Below are 18,435 nucleotides of genomic sequence, written 5' to 3' on the forward strand. Positions count from 1 at the left end.
TCATTTTCTTTGACATAATCATTCATCTCTAATAATTTAGATACCATTCCATCCACATTTGAGTACATCAACTTAATCATCTTGTTTATATACTTGTCATGACTTGGTTCTACTACCTTCCTCCTTTTTATTCTCTCCTGTTTATGTACCACTTTTGTATCTGCAATTCTATTACTTTGTAAAAAAATGTTTTCTTCTCCTCTGATCTTCCCTCATTTTTTTATTTTGCTTCCTCCTTCTTCTCTTTCAGTAATTCCAGTTCCTCTTGTGTTAGGCATCTTTTCATCCATACATTTTTCAACTCCTCTTTTTCCATAAGATTCTTTGCATTTTTTAGTATCTCCTCCATGGTGTTTACACTCTGGAAGGTTACCTTTAAGGGTCTTGACTTGCTTCTCTTGTATTTCCCTAATCTTTTGTGTTCCTCTATGTCTTTACTACAGATTTCCTCTGATACTTCTTTCAATATGCTCATTACATTAGCCATCTCCTTTTTGTCTCTTGAGATCTTGTTTTTTACTTCTTCCTCTTCTATACCAGTGATTACTATAGATTTGTTAATATCTACTGAATCTCTGACTAACTTAGGATTGTTTTGGATTATTCTTTTCACTTCCTTTTTAATGCTTTTTTCTTCCACCCTTGTTTCTAAGTCTTTCTTTACTTTCACCATTTCTGCATAAGTGGTTTCCACATCATGTTTGTAGCTTCGCACAGCTTCATTCACCTGTGTTATCTTCTCCTCAATATCACTGCTCTGGTCTATCAGACTGCTTACTTGCCTAATTGTCTCTGTATAATTTTTGAACTCTTCCATAATACTCTCGTGTTTACTGTACTTGCCATTTCACTAATTTCTCTCCTAAGTGAACCCAGTTCTACTGTCAGTTCACCTACGTTATGTCTTTTTTGTTGACTTCCTTTCCTAATTTTTCTATTTCTTCCTTTTGCAAGTGGATCTGTTTCTTAATTTCATCAATCTCATTTTGAAAAGCCATCTCAAGCCTGTGTACTCATTCAACCAGTTTATTGTAAGTCTCCATTTCAACCAGTTCTTGGTAGAAATCACCGTCCTGCTTTCTACCTTTATCCACTTTCTTTTCCAAATTTGCTTTACTAAAGTATGTGGTCATGTTGCAGTACTAAAAGCACATATGGTACTTACATTCCCTGGGGCAGTGGTAGACAAAACAAACGATCAGCTGATTGTGCGCATTCTTACTCTAATTTGGTTTCTTTTCTGTTTGAACAAGTCTTGCTTTAAAACTTCTTTTTTTTTTTTTTTTAAATATTAGAACACCATTTAGTCTAACCTGGTACAGACCTTGACTCATAGAAAGATACTAATTTAGGAAATGCCACTGGCCAAGTTGGCCATTTATGGAGCGATGGCGGCGAGCATCTGGTCTCCTCGGTGTGTGTGTGTGTGTGTGTGTGTGAGGAAGGTTTTGCACATGTATGGTGTAGATGTCAAGCTGCTAGGTGCCATCAAGAGATTTTATGATAGTGTAGCATGTGCAAGGGTTAATGGGCATCTAAATGAATGGTTCACGATCAATAGGGGCATGCGACAAGGTTGTGTGATGCCCCTATGGTTGTTCAATATATATATGGATGGAGTGACGAGAGAAGTAAAAACATGAGTAATGGAGAGGGGGATGGCATTGGTAATGAATGGTGATGGATGCAATATCTCAAAACTGATGTATGCTGATGATGGTTATTGAGAGAGAAGGTGACTCTCAGTGTAATGTTACAGTGAATGGAGAGAGACTGGAATTGGTGAGAGTGTCAAATACCTGGGTACAGTGATAGAAAAGAGAGGAAAATGTGCAAAAGAAGTGGAAAGTAGAGTGACACAAGGAAGGAGAGTAGCTGGTGCAATGAAGGACTTGATATGAAACAGAGGCTTGAATGTTGCAGCTGCAGGAGGCTTACATGAAGGAGTGTTAGTGCCAACTTTACACATGGTTGTGAGACTATGGTGTGGCATGAAAATGAAAGTCAAGAGTGAGAGCAGTGGAGATGGGACTGCTGAGTAATGTATGTGGAGTATAGAGAGTTGATAGGATACTAAATAATGTGATTTGTGAAAGTTGTGGTGTGTGGAAGTCTGTGGACACCAGAGTCAAGTGGAGTGTACTGAGATGGTATGGTCATGTGGAAAGAATGGATGACAACAGACTGGTGAAAATGGTATAACTGAGCGAATTTGAAGAAGGGAGGAGGTGAGGTGGGCCAAGGAGAAGGTGAAGGGATATGGTGGATGAGTGCGTGAGGAAGAAAGGTTTGGAAGTCGGTGACGCTAGGGCACTGACAAGAGTTTGAGCTGGCTCGATGAATACTGTGAGGTGAAGTGCATGATCAGGGAATTGGCATCACTTTTTAACATGACAGCATCCGGATTGACTCCATCGGATACATTTATATGAAGCTACAGAGTGTGGTGAAAGTTTTGGTGTATCAGATAGAGCCAGGATTCCAGGGGTTTGAATGGTCAGTGAATGGAAACATGGCCCACTGGATTGGGCAAATTTGGGCTGTCTGGACGTTGCTCTTCCTCATCCCGCTCTAGGGTGGGAAAGAAGGTCCGGGTGATGATGAATGATGATGATGAGAGGATGCAAGATCTAAAATATTTATGCCATCCCAGCTCTATTTCTTCACCCTATCCACCCTAATGAATTGTATGAAATGAAGTGGTGGTGGCGACAATGACGATGGTGGTAATGATGATGATGACGATGACAATGACAACAATGACAATACTGTAAGACATGGAGGAAAGCCAAATGCAGAGTACAGGATCCAGTTTATTTCAACATTTCGCCCACCAGAGCTTCTTCAGTAATAGCATCAGTGGACAACACATTTCGTACATGGTTCCTACACTGGCTGGTGACCTGAACACAACAAATAAACACGTTACTCTACCTGGGTAACCTGCCTGTCTGCCAGTTAAGAGGTATGGCAATAGCTTCGCTAACATAAAGAATCCATTATTTTTGTTGATATTGCATTCATTTGGAATGAAGATGGAGTCATAACATCTACATTTCATGGTACTTTTTACATATTTAATCATTTTAGAATCTTTCCAGTCAGCATTATGGCCTGTGTCAAACCTATGTTTCACAATCGGATTATTCATATTGAAACACTTCATGTCATATTTGTGTTCCATCACTCGTTTCTCTAAACCTCGAAATGTTTCTCCACCATGTACTTTACTGCATCCTGAACAAGGTACACTGAAAGCTCCTGCCTCATGAACATCCTGTCTACTCTTTTTCTTTTTCAGCAAATTGCCCACTGTTACAAACCCTATTCTCACAACACCGATACCAACATTACTTAGCAGTGAGGAAACATTACTAGCTACCTAGATATTAGGTAACATGATACTCTTTTCACATTTCTCATTTCATTCTTTTCTTTTATGGATATTTTCAGCCTTCTTTGTGGCCTTCATGATAAAGAAAGGAGGGAACTTCAGTTCAGTGAGAGCATTAAAAATATTCTTATAAACCATCTCTAGATATAATCTCAAACATATCCTCCAGGCTCAAAGATAAAATCCAATGACAATGCCTAGTTTAGCCCTGTTATCAGTAGCAGAGTGTACATAATTATTCTCAGAAGAATTTTTCCCCAAAACTTTAAACTTCAAACTGTTTTTCTCTCTTAATAAAAGTACATCAGGGTAAGGCAACTTACTGTCATTCTCGTATTCAACCGTAAATTTGATCCTATTTTCTACTCTATTCACCTGATCTAAAAGCCTGCACAAATCTAATCTGCGAGGGGCTATCACATCATCTACGTACCTAAGCCAAACTACCTCTCAAGGAACTACAGTGCACCCTAGTTATATGATATTTCGATTATACGATGTTGACATTTTAGTACCCTATGCTCGCTATATGATGGGAACGATTCCCTACAACGATGGATCATCCGCGGTTCAGTGAACAGCGAACGCAACTCAAACGTTCCCACACAGTTGGCACTGGGCAACACACACTCGTCCACCGGTCCAGCCTAATCAGCCAGCCAGTTCTGACAGTGATGAGTGAGGGTTGTGAGGCCCTTACTGTCCCTCAGCCTCGGAGTTGGGACAATTCGCCGTCACAACAATAACAAGACAATACGCTGTCAGGACGATTCCCGTCAATTATTTACATATCAGTTTATTTAGCAAGTACAATAGTTTTTGAATTATATGAGTTATAAATGTGATGGTGGTTTATTGTTTTAATAATGAATGTAAAATATGTCAACAAATAATGGATACTGACTGAAAAAATATAAATATATTGAAATGTGAATCAGGCGATTTACAATCTTTCCTTCATCACTTAACCCTATTCGGTGCAACCCGTATCATTTTTGATACGCCCTAACTAATTTTTACCAATAAACTCTAGTTTGTAAGCAATGCATGGTCTCACGATTGTTTTCTTATTAAATTACTGGAAACACAACAAATGGTGATTCTGAGCGAAAAAACTGGGTTGAAACGAGCGTTTTCTCTAAAATTAACGATTTTTCCCCGTGGAGAGCGCTAAACAAAAAGAAAACGCTCGAAGATGAGTGGAATATCTGGGACCTTAGCCTACGCAAGCCTAACGGGCATCAACACAGCTTCCAGACGTACGATACGTTTCTTATTTTCATTAAAACTACTTTATTTTCTATGTATTATTCATTGTTCATACTTTATGACTCCTCATACCTTGTGAAGTAATTATTTCATTCACTAATTTTATTATCTATGTATTATTCATTGTTTTTTTCTCTATGACTTCTCATACCCAATGAAATGGTTGTTCGTACACACACACACAGATACACACATGTGCACTGTACTGTGCACACAGATACACACACGTGTATTGTAATGTGCACACACACACACACACACACACACAAACCTCGCGGCTCTCGTGTAGGCGTGCCGGAGCCGGACGACGGTTAGTTAGCAATTAATTAGGGGAGGGAGTGGATGTGCTGACGGACGTAGTCATGGCTTTTACTTTCGACTATGTTGACGACCCAGTCGAAGATTACTTGGAAGAGGTAGTTGGCGATGATGATGATGACCTTGCCTTGGATAGATTAACTGAGGGCGACGATGAAGATGATCAGAATGATGACAAAATGAAGAAGAGTGGGTACCACTCAGAAACAGAAAGCCACTGGTGAAAAGTAGATTAATCAGTACTTTGGACCAATGCTTGAACAAACAAAATTATGACGAATTTGTCCTGCCACACGAGCTCAGGGAATATACCTGCATTTTAGAGAAACCCCAGAGAAAATTAGATATCGGTAAGTCAATAACATGGACCAATCATACAGAAGGTAGGCCTGTTGAGAAGGTATTGCCTAGTGAGGGATGTTTGTTAGGAGAGGCAAGGTCAGCTAATACAGAAATAATGGCATGGGAGTTGTTTATAACATCTAGTATGATTGATGGGATTGTAACCCATGCTAACACAAGGCATAATTACCGAAATTTCTAATACTGACAGTGCTGAAATACCAACATACGTCAAGATGACTGATGCCACTGAATTGAAAAGCTTTTTTGGCCTGCTCGATCCAAGAGGCTTGTTGGGACAAAATAAATATTGCTATAATCGTCTCTTCATGGAAGGGTTTGGTCACCCAATATTTGGAGCCGTCATGTCTGTAAAACGATTTGGTTTCTTACATGCCAACATAACTTTTAACAACATTGATACCAGACACCAGAGATGGGTACACGATCAACATTAATACCAGACACCAGAGATGGGTACACGATCAACATTAATACCAGACACCAGAGATGGGTACACGATCGGTTTGCAGCAATCAGGGAGCTTTTTGAACAGTTCAGTAATTGTTGCTGTCTTGGAGCCAGGTGACTTCTTGACCACTGATGAAACGTTGTATGGGTGCAGAACACAAATAGGGTTCAGACTACAATAAGAGCAAACCCGTACTCTACGGCCTCCAATATAAATCTGTTAATGCTGTTAGATATCCATTTACCTTTAGGACAGCTGTATATTCAGGTAAACCTGGAGAGCCAGGACCACACTACATACGCGGTACAGTCCCAACAGTGAAAGCTCTGGTAAGTCAGTTACAAGCCTCAGTCGACCTTAGAGGTAGGATTATTAGCCTGGATAGATTGTACACCAGTATAGAGTTACTGGAGTGGCTTCAAACACAAGGTATCTCAGCCTTAGGTACTATAGATTCTACTAGGAAAGGCATACCACCAGAGATAAAGACAGTCACAGAAAGGGAAGATAGGTCATACCAAATTTACTGGAAGAAACACGGGGAGGAAATGACACTGAATCCTATGTAACACCCACCAAAAGCAAAGGTAAGAAAAATGTGTTACTTCTGAGCACAGATTCCCCTATATTAGGCATTACCAAGGATGATGATTTTGAAATATATATATATATATATATATATATATATTTAAATTGTATGATTTCACTAAAGGAAGCACTGACATTATGGATCAGAGAATAAGTTTTCATACAGTACACACTAAATCTAGAAGATGGACAATGAATGCCCTTGGCTACATTGTCGACACTGTCAGAGTAAATTCACAGACAATTTATTCGTTATATAATAATCAGGACCCAAGAAAAATTGCTTCAATCTCCTATGGCTGGCAGTTGGTGAAGGCATTGTGTAATCCGAAAATTGAAAGAAGAAAAGGTCAGGCTTGTGGTCTGACCAGGAATACAATAGCTAAGATGAATCTGATGCTCGGACAGGGAGATGTAGAGGAGGCCATCCCAGAAGTAACGCATGAGAATAGTCAGGCAAGCGGCACAAGTGTCATTCATGCATGGAGTCTCTTTATGGTCCAGGATACACTCAGAATCGCCCTAAAGTAAAATCGTCCACGAAACAATGTCAAGTATGTCACAAGCACACCTGTGATCAGCATTGAAATAAAGTATGTATGAAATGCTATAGTAACATCCCCAATCAGTGAAAGTCTTGTTTTGGAAATTAAGAATGAATATGCATATCTGCGAATATGTATAGATTATGACTGAGTTTACGTTATATACGGATTATATTTTTGTTTAAAAATTTCCTTATATGATAGATGTAAATAGAGATACGGAAGGTGAGGATCTTGCAGCATCAGAATCCTCCAGCTTACTTATATTAGTTGTAAGTGTAGAGTAAAAGGATGTTCGAGTGCGTAGGATCAAATACCGCCGGAAAATACATAGATTAGGAGCATAGGCATGGATAGCCCCGAGTTAACGGTTACTACTCTTTCGACCTGTGACGGGCTGTGGGTCACTGAGGGCCCTGTTAGTTAATTGGCACCCGTCGGGATCTTTTTAACTTACCAGGGGTCGATGCTGCAGGGGGTGGATCAGCTGAAATGAAGCATGGTCTCGCAGTGGAGAGAAGGAGCTGGGGCCTGATTGACTGCTGTCTCCCTTGAAAGCGCCAGGCAAGGCTCTGGACCTAACCCCTCATATCCACACTGTGCCTGTGCATTAACCAGGGAACAGCTTGTTCTCCGGTTAATAGAGATATAGGGTTTAACCAGGAAGCTACAGGCTGCTCTAAGCGATTCAGTAATCCAAAGACTGGCAAGTTTCCTGGTTAACAGTCTATCTATCTATCTATAGCCCGACGCCCTAATCCCGCAAAGGGTGGCCGCAGACAAAACTCCTCCAAGTCACTCTGTCACCCACCATTTGACTACCCTCCCCCCAACTCACCCCCCCCTCCCTCATATACCTCTCAACTCCATCCCTCCACCTCATCCTCGGTTTACCCCTCCCTCTCCCTCCCTCCACCTCACCTACATACACCCTCTTAGTCAGTCTTTCATTCTCCATTCTCTCATGTCCAAACCACCTCAGTGTATTCCTCCCAATCTTCTCAACCACATCCACATCTACCCCACAACGTTCCTTCACTTCTTCATTCGTCAACCTGTCCCTCCACGTCACTCCACATGCTCCTCTCAAGTAACTCATTTCCACTGCTCTCACTCTTGACTTGTTCCCCTCTTGCAAGGTCCACGCCTCGCTTCCATACGTCAGGGTAGGGATCACAATGCCATCATGCAGTGACTTCTTAACTTCCATACTCACCTCCCTATTTCTCATCACTGCTTTCAGCGTACCAACAACCTTCCTTCCCTGCTGTACCCTTTCACGTACTTCTACTCGTAAGAATTTAATGGTGACCCCGCATGTACGGAGCTTTGCCTGGCAGCTGCATTTTCTCGTGGTGACTACTAACAAAGGATCAAGGGACTGACTTCTGGAAAGACTGACTGGCTGACCGTCAAAGGTCTCAGTGATAGGCTAGTGATTGACCAGTGGGAAATTACTAATAAACTGACATCAGAAGGACAGTCTACTGACTAATTTGTCGGTATTTTGGGATTGACTGACCCACTGAATAACTACTGATTTATACTGTATATTGATGATGTTTTGGGTATAACTATTCATAATTGAATATTTGCTATTGCATTGCTCTGAATACTCCTTGGGGAGTAGCATTAGCAGATAGAGCTACCGTGCCCTTTGAATAATTGGTTATAACTAAATATTTCTCTGTGCCCTTCAATTTTAGTTTGCAGTACTCAGATTTAGAAATACCTATATAATATATTGGTGACAACAGATTCAGCCTTCTCAAGGACCTCCTTCAGCTGTAAGGAGTGAGAAGCAGGTAGACCTTTATTATACAACAGAGGGGCAGGCAGAATAGGAGGTAGGTAAGGCACAAGGCTGTTGATGTGGAATTTTGCAATTATTATGCAATATGTATGCCTTTTCAAGCATTTATCTCCCGTACATCTACCGCCTTCTGCTTTATCTACCTCCTATTCTCCCCGGCCCTTTCTCACTCGCCATCCATTTGTATGATAAAGGTCTACCTGTTTCTCACTCCTTAGTTACACATGAAGTGGGTCCATGAGAAGGTCGAGTCTGTTTTGTTCTCACGAATAGATTATATTTCACACACCAACACAATCCTCACAAACCACCACAGACCTCACACACGAGCACAATCCTCACACACCACCACAGTCCTCACACACCACCACAGTCCTCACTCACCAACACAGTCCTCACTCACCACCACAGTCCTCACCAACGCAATCGTCACACACCACCACAGTCCTCACACACCAACACAGTCCTCACACCACCACTGTCCTCGCTCAACACAATCCTCACACACCACCACAGTCCTCACACACCAACACAGTCCTCACACCACACGTGTAAAATTAATTAATAAGAATAATCTTTTACTTCTATAAATTCATTATTATATAGTGGTAATGACATTTGAAAAATAAATAACTACTTTCTAAAGGGAGGAGGTTGGGGAAAGTGGTTGGTGGGATACATGGCGAGTTGGGTCCTCGTCCCGTATCCTGGTTACACACTTTTTTTGAGCGTGGCTGAAACTCGCTTACCTAAATATTATATTCAGTCATTAGAAAGAAATATATGGTAGTATTCTCATCATCATCATTATGTACTTTCCATTTTTAGTCCACAGCAGGACTGGACTCTTCACTTAGGGAGGTTTTAGTCAGGAAGCCCTAACCCACGGCCCTGCACAGTTGTTGACTTTATACACGGGTTTTATTCGCTCCTGTGTAGAGCACAGCTGTCATGTGTGGGGAGGCTCCCCACACAGTTCTTCTCAACAGGATGGAGTCGGAGACTTTTCGTCCCATTGACTTTCCTCTCACTGGCTCCCTTCAACCTCTGTCTCCGCCGCACTGTTGCATGATTGTCTCTTTTCTATCGCCACGTCAATGGTCACTGCTCCTCTGAACTGTCTGCTTGCATCCCTCCACCACCACGGCAGGCACGCAGCACCCGTCTTAGCAACAAACTCAGCCCTTTTCTGTTCAACTCTCTAATGCAAGAGTTAACCGTTGTTCCAGTCATTCATGTATGCAACATGTCAACTCTGGAATTGTCTCCATCTCTGTTTTTCTTACTGCCTACGGTCTCCAGTCTTTCATACACAGTGTGTCCAGGCATCTCGAAATGAACTGATCTTGAATTTGGCTCTGCTGTCGTTTTTTTTCTTGGAGGGAGCAATTTGTAGGTCCTGCCCTTTGGTTCCTTCTTTCTTGCATTAAAAAAAAAATACTTGCATGTATAACCAGAAATTATTTACACGCTTACATTATTAGATTTCCATGACTAATAGCTACCTCTCCATCAACTAGTCTACCTATTAGTAAATCCACTGAAAGTGGGTTTAGGAGTTATGATGGTGAGGAAGAAAGGGAGAGTATTAGTGATGGCGAATGAGTTAGAGAGATGGTGGTGAGAAAAAGAGCGGTGGTAGTGAGACAGGGAGAGTAGGGTAGAAGGGAATATAGTGATGCGTGTTAGAATGATGGAGGGAGGGAAGGTGGTGGTGAGGAAGATGGGAGGTGGTGAGTGTGAGGGAGGAAGGGTGGTGATGTTGATGAAGAGGAAGATGTGTAAGCTATCAACTTCCATGTTATGGACGGTGTGTGTGAGAGAGAGAGAACAGTAAACGGTTTATTGATACTGCAGCCCTCAGACTGAAAATATAGCCTACAGCTTTGATATATGGCAAACATGATAAGCGTTGGTGAATGGTAAAATATATGGTCATTTGATATTTACATTAATTTTAAATTTGATAATAGTTAAACGTGTGTGTGTGTGTGTGTGTATGTGTGTGTGTTTCAGTGCGCGCGGGTGCGGTACGATATGTTTGGCGGCGCTTGCCTTGCAACGGCGCCGACGTCTCCGAATGCGTTCCTTTCACTTCGTCAAACCAATAATATTACTCAAGATTCTTTTCACGATACTAGGGTCGTAAGTGTGGGAAATCGCCAAGGGTTGCACCGAATAGGGTTAACATATGGCTACATATGAGACAGTGGCATTTATATAAATGCCTAATGACCTTAAGTGAACAATCGACATTCTTTTGGATTTATACGAATAATCTTCATATTACATCTATACCTGTATATAGGTTTCGGGACAATTCGCCATCAAGTTGATTCTCCGTCACAACAATAACATGACAACTCGCTGTCAGGACAATTCACACCCTGGACGATTCCCCGTCATTCTATAAATATACTTATTACTGTACTGATTAACTGATACTTTAACAACTAATTTTCAGGGGGATCTATCAAAGTCTACGTTCATTCAATAATGTAGGCATTGGATATCATTTATAAATTGCGCTTCTAGACAATAATTAACTTGTTTCTACCTCGCTGTAGTTGTCTTTGAATTATATTCTAGCATCACCTATAGCTGTCTTCATTAATTTCCATTGGTACTACAACATCCTGGGTATATTTTAAAATGACTTTGATGAGGTACAAGTATTCAAAAACTAGTGTAATTGCTAAACAAACCGATATGTAAATAAATGACGGAATCGTCCTGACGGTGAAAAGTCCTGAAGGGGAATCGTTCATATATTGATGGCGAATTGTCTGACGGCGAACTGACTTCACAGCGAATTGTCTCGGAACCACATCAACAACCCTGCTTGCTTCTGTAAAGGTAAGAACTACTGTATACTGTAGTTCTCATGTTTTTTCCTCTTTATTCATTATTAATGTGTTACTTTAAATGTGAATGTGAGTGTTCTGATGTGTGTGTGTGAGAGTTTAGGCAGATCTGGGAATGTATCCCCGTTGATTCCATGTTATAACAGGCTCCCTATACGATGGGATTTTCAGGAACGGAACCCCATTGTATAACGAGGGGTTGCTGTATGTCATTAAAGCTAGTAGTCACTAGGTGTTCTAAATATAAATCAGCTAAAACTGGGCTGAGGGGGGACCCCAATACCATCCCTGATCTTTGTCAGGGTTTCTCACTGTTGCTGCACTTTTAATGATAAAAATTAGAGACAAAGAGCAGGGATGACAATGGAGTCCCTCCTCAGCCATTTTAGCTAATTTATTTTAGAACACCTAGAAACTGCTAGCTTTAATGACATAGTTCCTTAAAAGGTACTTTGGCTTAGGTACTTACACAATGTACTTGTGATAGCTCCTTGTAAGTTTGATTTGTGCAGGCCAGATCAGGTAAACAGAGCAGAAAATGGTACAAAACAAGTGCTCGTGGGGCCTTTGGGCACCTTGCACTTGCTCCTGCGGAGGGCTCTCGCATTTGTGTGCTGTTCTAGTGTAACGTTGTCACTTGGATTTTTTTGCAGCTAACAAAGTGATCGTGTTATTTCAGGAAAGGAACCCAAGTTGTCTGAACGCAAGTCCATAATACTTTACTGTAGTTCTACCTGTGGGCAAAAAATTCTACGGAGATCCTATGACGGGAGCCAGGAGCGGTGTTTTTTTGTCAAAATGTGATTGCTCATTAAATATTGGAAAAAAATTTCAATCGTGATGGGACCAAGTTTTTTCACATCAGCGAATTCTCTGCGATTTCTGTGCCAATTTTGGTGCGATTTGAATGTGTAGTTTCGGCTGTCCAAAACACACACACACACACACACACACACACATACACACAAGACTACTGCTATAGTATATTTGACTGACAGTAGAATAAGAGAATGACAGTAAGCTGCCTTACCTTGATATACTTTTATTAAGAGACAAAAACAGGTTAAGTTTAAATTGATTTAAGGAAAATTCTTCTAAGAATGATTATGTACACTTTTATTCTGTTATGAATAACAGGACTAATCTAAGCACTGTCACTGGATTTTATCTTCGAGCCTTAACCCCTAACCGCCGGCTGACGTGTAGAACTGTCACAATTTTGAGCATGGAGCAACGCCGGTTGACATGTATAGCCACAAGTGTCTTCCCGCCACCCTTTGAAACTTAATTTATCCTTACTCATTGACTGGGACCACCTGGAGACATGGGGATACTTTCATTTGAAAGAGAAACAGTTGATGATTCTTATGTATCTTCAGTTTTTTCTCTAGCTCTTATAGTTTGGCAGATATTAGGGTTTGAAGTGTGGGTATTTTTTTCCGCCACTGATATCCCCCGTAGGGAGGAGCATGCAACACTGGGAAACCCCCGACGTGTAGGGGTTAAGGATATGTTCGAGTGAATATCTGGAAGAGAAATATAAGAATATTTTTAATGGTTTCACTGAACTGAAAGTCCCTCCCCACTTTATCATGAAGGATACAAAGAAGGCTGAAAATATCTATACAAGTAAAGTGTAAAGAAAGAAATGTGAAATGAGGATCATGTTGCCTAACACCTCAGCAGCTAGTAATGTTTCCTCACTGCTAAATAAGGTTGGTATCAGTGTTTGAGATAGGGTCTGTAACAATGGGAAATTTACTTATTTAAGAGGAGCCTGTGGAGTCACGTGGAGAGACAGGCTGACGAATGAGGATATAAAGGAGTGTTGTGGTGTGGATGTGGATGTGATAGGAAGCGTTATGAGGAACACACTGAGGTGGTTTGGCCATGTGGAGAGGATGGAGGGTGAAAGACTGACGAAGAGAGTGTATGTGAGTGAGGTGGAGGGGGGAAGAGGGAGGGGGAGGCCGAGGATGAGATGGAGGGATGGGATGGAGAGGTATATGAGAGAGGGGGGTGTGAGTTGGGAGCAGGGCAGTGAAATGGCGGGGGACAAGGCGACTTGGAGGCGATTTGTTTGTGGCCACCCCAAACGAGATTGAGGCATCTGGCAATAGATAGATAGATAGACTTAAAAAAAAAAAAAAGTACACAGGATGTTCGTCATGCAGGAGTTTTCAGTGTACCTTGTTCAGGATGTAATAAAGTATTTGTTGGAGAAACATTCTGAGGTTTAGAGAAATGAGTGACAGAACATAAATATGACATGAAGTGTTTCAATATGAATAATGCAATTGTGAAACACAGATTTGACACAGGCCACAATACCGACTGGAAACATTCTAAAATGATTAAATATGCAGAAAGTACCATGAAACGCAGATGCTATTACTCCGCCTTAATTGCAAATGAATGTAATATCAACGAAAATAATGGATTCTTTATGTTAGCAAAGCCATTGGCATACCTCTTAACGGGAACACAGCCAGGTTAGCCAAGTAGTGTAAGAGTGTTTATTTGTTGTGTTTAGGTCACCTGCAAGGCTGGGGACTATTTAAGAAGTGGAGTGTTGTCCACTGATGTTATTACTGAAGAAGCTCTGATAGGTGAAATGTTGAAATAACTGAATCCTGTACTCTGCATCTGGTCGATCTCCGTGTATATTGTTGAAGTCTTGGCTGCTCTTAGCTGCTTTCCACACATGATACTGTAATGATGGTACTAACCTGTCATAAAGCCTCTTGGCCAATGGAGTCTTGTAATCATCATGTTCCTCCACCACCTCACCACCCCCACTGATACCTGGCTCCTCATTCTCCTCACTGGATGAGGAGGTGGAGGAGGCACGACGCTGTGGTGTTAACAAGTGGCTAATACCGAACAGCGGAGAGCTGATATCCTGTGGAAAGTTGAAGAGTCACCAAGTATTTCATGGTTGGTCATTTGTTTTTTCTTGTGAATCTATCAAATAAGGAAACCAATAGTAGTTAATGTTTCTACTTACTTCACCATCTTATCATTCAGTGAGAGTCGTACTTGAGTTGTATTTTCCCTACGTGACAACAAATGGGTTGGCAGAGATTTAGTGCCCCTCCCCGCAAAACAACTAACTAAAAATACGAACAATAAGCCTTGGACCATCACTGAACAAAGGACATGGTATGGATAGCTACAGTACTGGAATGTAAGGGATGAAAATGATGAGGTGAAAGAAAGAGAGATTGTCCAAGTGCTTGAGGGTGCAAAAGCAGATGTATGTTGATTTAATGAAACTACTGTACTGTAAATGGAGTGGTGAGAGAATGGGACTATGGATGGGGTATAAGTGCAGGAGTAGGTGAGAATGAGAGGGCAAAAGAAGGAGTGTGTATTGTTGTGAGTAACAGATGGAAGGAAAATATAAGAGTATGGATCAGTTGGCTGAAGGATTGTGTGGGTAACATTGAAAGCTGGACTACAAATGTGGGCAATTGTGCGTGTGTATGCGCCAACGCAAGATTGTGCAAGCAGAGTGAGAGAAAGTTCCGGACACCTGTGGAAGCGTGCATGGAAAAGTTTGAAAGGAATGAGAGTGTTTTTGATTGGAGATATGAATGGAAAAGTAGGGAAGGTGAAGGTGGATGAAGTAGTTGGTGAGTGGGGTGTGCCTGCAGAGATGGATGTGAATGGCAGTGCTTCAGTGGACATTTGTGTCAGGAGGGGATTGGTGACAGATAATACCCTCTTCAGGCACAAAATGATCCATAGGTATAGGTGACAAGTGATGAGAAGGGTGGGTGGTGAACTAGCTGAATGGAAGGCAATGATTGATTGTGTGTGATGAGAAGATGTGTAAAGGATGCAAGAGTATATTAGAGGTGGAGGGAGTGGACTTTCTGACCACCACTTGGTGGTGGTCAGAAAGGGAAGGGAGGGGGGGTGGAAGAGGTTAGGCTGTGCGCAGGATTCTCCCCCTTCTGTCAACAGGCGGACGGGCACTTTTGCCGTACATTTACTCATGGCTTGTGCTCTGTTAGACACCAAGTGGCCATGCAGAAACACACCACACCGAGACCAGGGGACTTTCGACTTTGAATTGAGAGGCAGACAGCTGCTTTCACTCAACATGTACTCGTGGCTTGTGGTCTGTGTTCGATGAAGGTGGCTGCATGATATTAGACATTCGGTGGGGAATGCGCACGAAAGTTTTGACGCTGCTTGCGAGTTACAGTCGTATTACTTGGGTGCTGGAGATTCTTTGGGAGTGATGGGACAAGCGCGTGATTTTGACCATTCAGTACAGGGTCAGACGGACATTTTAGCTTTGGTTGTGGGTTAGAGACAACTTCCCGCTCACAGATTGAGCCCAGTGGCCACAATACAGAATATTTTGGACATGTCGGCTAGCCGGCCGAAGTTCTCGGGCACTTTTACATCCAGGTAATAGCAAGTAAATTTGGATAATGGTTTAACCCGTGGATTAAGAGCCACAGCTCTGGCTTTGTAGCATTGCGTTGCGAGCCACAGCTCAGGCTGTGCTGGCTGTGCATCACCGCTAACTATTCCACCCCTATGCTAACTTAAGCATGGCAATACGCAAAGATGGAGAGAGAGAGAGAGAGAGATTTTTTTTTTTTTTTTTTACCAGATGATGCCTTGGATGTTTATCTTCAACTTTATAATAAACAAAAATTGGAATTGGTGAGAGAGAGGTCAAATACTTGGGTACAGTAATAGAAAACAGAGGAAAATGTGCAAAAGAAGTTGAAAGTAGAGTGTCACAAGGAAGAAGAGTAGCTGGTGCAATGAAGGCCTTGATAAGAGACAGAGGCTTGAGTGTTGCAGCTGCACGAGGCTTACATGAGGGAGTGTTAGTGCCAACTCTAACATATGAGTGTGAGACTATGGTGTGGTATGAAAATGAAAAGTCAAGAGTAAGAGCAGTGGAGATAGGACTGTTGAGGAATGTATGTGGAGTACTGAGGGTGGATAAGATATGAAATAATGTGATTTGTGAAAGGTGTGGAGTAAGGAAGTCGGTGGACACCAGAATCGAAGACAGTGTCCTGAGATGGTATGGTCGTGTGGAAAGAATGGATAACAATAGGGTGGTGAAAAAGGTATACCTGAGCAAATTTGAAGGAGGGAGGAGGTTAGGTAGGGCAAGGAGAAGGTAGAGAGATATGGTGGATGAGTGTTTGAGGAAGAGAGGTTTGGAGGTCGGTAAGGCGAGGGAACTGACAAGAGGTTGAGCAGGCTGGATGAATGTTGTGAGGGGAAATGCATGATCAGGGATTTTGGCACCCCTTGTGAGCATGGCAGCGTCCGGACTGACTCAACCAGATACGTTGTGTGAAGCTGCAGAATGTGGTGAATGTTTTTTGGCGTATCCAGTGGAGCCAGGATTCCGGGGACTTGAATGATAAGTGAATGGAAGTGTCGCCTATTTGGATTGGGCAAGTTTGTGCTGTCTGGACATTGCTACTCCTCACCCAGCCCTTGGGTGGGAAAGGAGGTCAGGATGATGATGATGAACATTTTTTCATTTTTTCACTACTCCCCTATGCAAACTTATGCATGGCCTTACGCAAAGACAGAGAGAGAGAGAGAGAGAGAGAGAGAGATTTTTTTCACCAGATGATGCACGGGATGTTTGTCTTCAAGTTTATAATAAACTTTTTTTTTTTTTTTTTTTTTTTTTTTTTTTTTTGAGGACCATGGGGTGGGATAAAAAAAAGGTAATTGCGCAATCTACGGGTTAGTAGAGCCAAGGTCCAGTGTCCGGATACTGAACACATCCGGATAACTGAGGGATCATTGTACTCAAAAGCATGTTACTTGGGGGGATGAGCTGGAAGAAGTAGTGGGAGAAATGCCCAGGAGCTATAAAGTGATCGTAATGGGCGATATGAATCAAGTAGGCACTGGTCCTGGGGATAACATAATGGGTTGTAATGGAGTACCAGGAGAAAATGATAATGGGAAACAACTGAAGGATATGTTGGGAAAAGGAGGTTATGCATTTGTAACTCTTATTTCAAACCCAAAGATGCACATAAATATACATGTTACAGAGGGAACAGGGATCATGTTGAAAGGAACCTGATTGATTACGTGTTCACAGAGAGGTCGATACTGGGAATGGTTGCTGATATAAGGGCCGTGAGAGGACGATGTGGAGGTCTGTCGGATCATATGACTGTGGTATGCAAGATCACACTGAGAAGAGTGAGGTGGACTTGGAGAGAGAGGAGCAGTCAGGGAGAAAGACTGAAAGTCGAGAAGCTGAGGATCAAAGAAATGGCAGATGAACAGAGGACCAAAATAGGGGAGGAGTTACAATCAGTGAATTGGAATGAAATGGATCTGGCCAGCCTCTGGAATGTATACCTGTATAGGGACTGCTTAGCTAGAAATGCTAAACCAGTGTGTGGTGTGGCAAGAGCAACAACATGGTGGGATGAAAAGGTTAATCCTATCAGGTTTCTGGTCCAGGCACGTTATGTCTGTGCTAAAGTCAGTCACTCTCAAGCTGACCCACATCTTCACGGCACGATACTTTTTATTTTATCTCTCTGTGTAAATACAGAGATTAAATAGATCATGACAGAATGTTGGTTTTGGTGTCATTTTAAAGCTGAATAGTTGTATTTTATTGTAGTATGTTAAAAAAAGGAGAGCACACAAAATAAAATGTCAAAATGATAAGCTGAAATAAGGCGAAAACCAAACATTTTATACCTTGCCACACAAAAATATTCGGCAAAAAATAACTAATAAAGATATGTCAATCTGGCTTAAACCATGCAAAACTACAATAAATTGCCTTTCCAATGACATACAGATTA

General features: G+C 41.7%; 1 protein-coding gene across 1 annotated transcript in view; it reads right to left on the reverse strand.

Annotated features, from left to right (window-relative positions):
• Nucleotides 1-18,435, reverse strand: part of MCPH1 (Microcephalin) — a 189,200-nt gene that overhangs the window by 94,202 nt on the left and 76,563 nt on the right. The window contains exon 6 of the mRNA XM_080276467.1: nt 14,335-14,499. Within this exon, the coding sequence (XP_080132593.1) occupies nt 14,335-14,499 (165 nt within the window). The remainder of the gene's footprint in view (nt 1-14,334; nt 14,500-18,435) is intronic.

The sequence above is a fragment of the Coenobita brevimanus genome, chromosome 65 (genome assembly GCF_032717465.1).
Source record: "Coenobita brevimanus isolate Jiangsu-jjx chromosome 65, ASM3271746v2, whole genome shotgun sequence".
Lineage (NCBI taxonomy): Eukaryota > Metazoa > Arthropoda > Malacostraca > Decapoda > Coenobitidae > Coenobita > Coenobita brevimanus.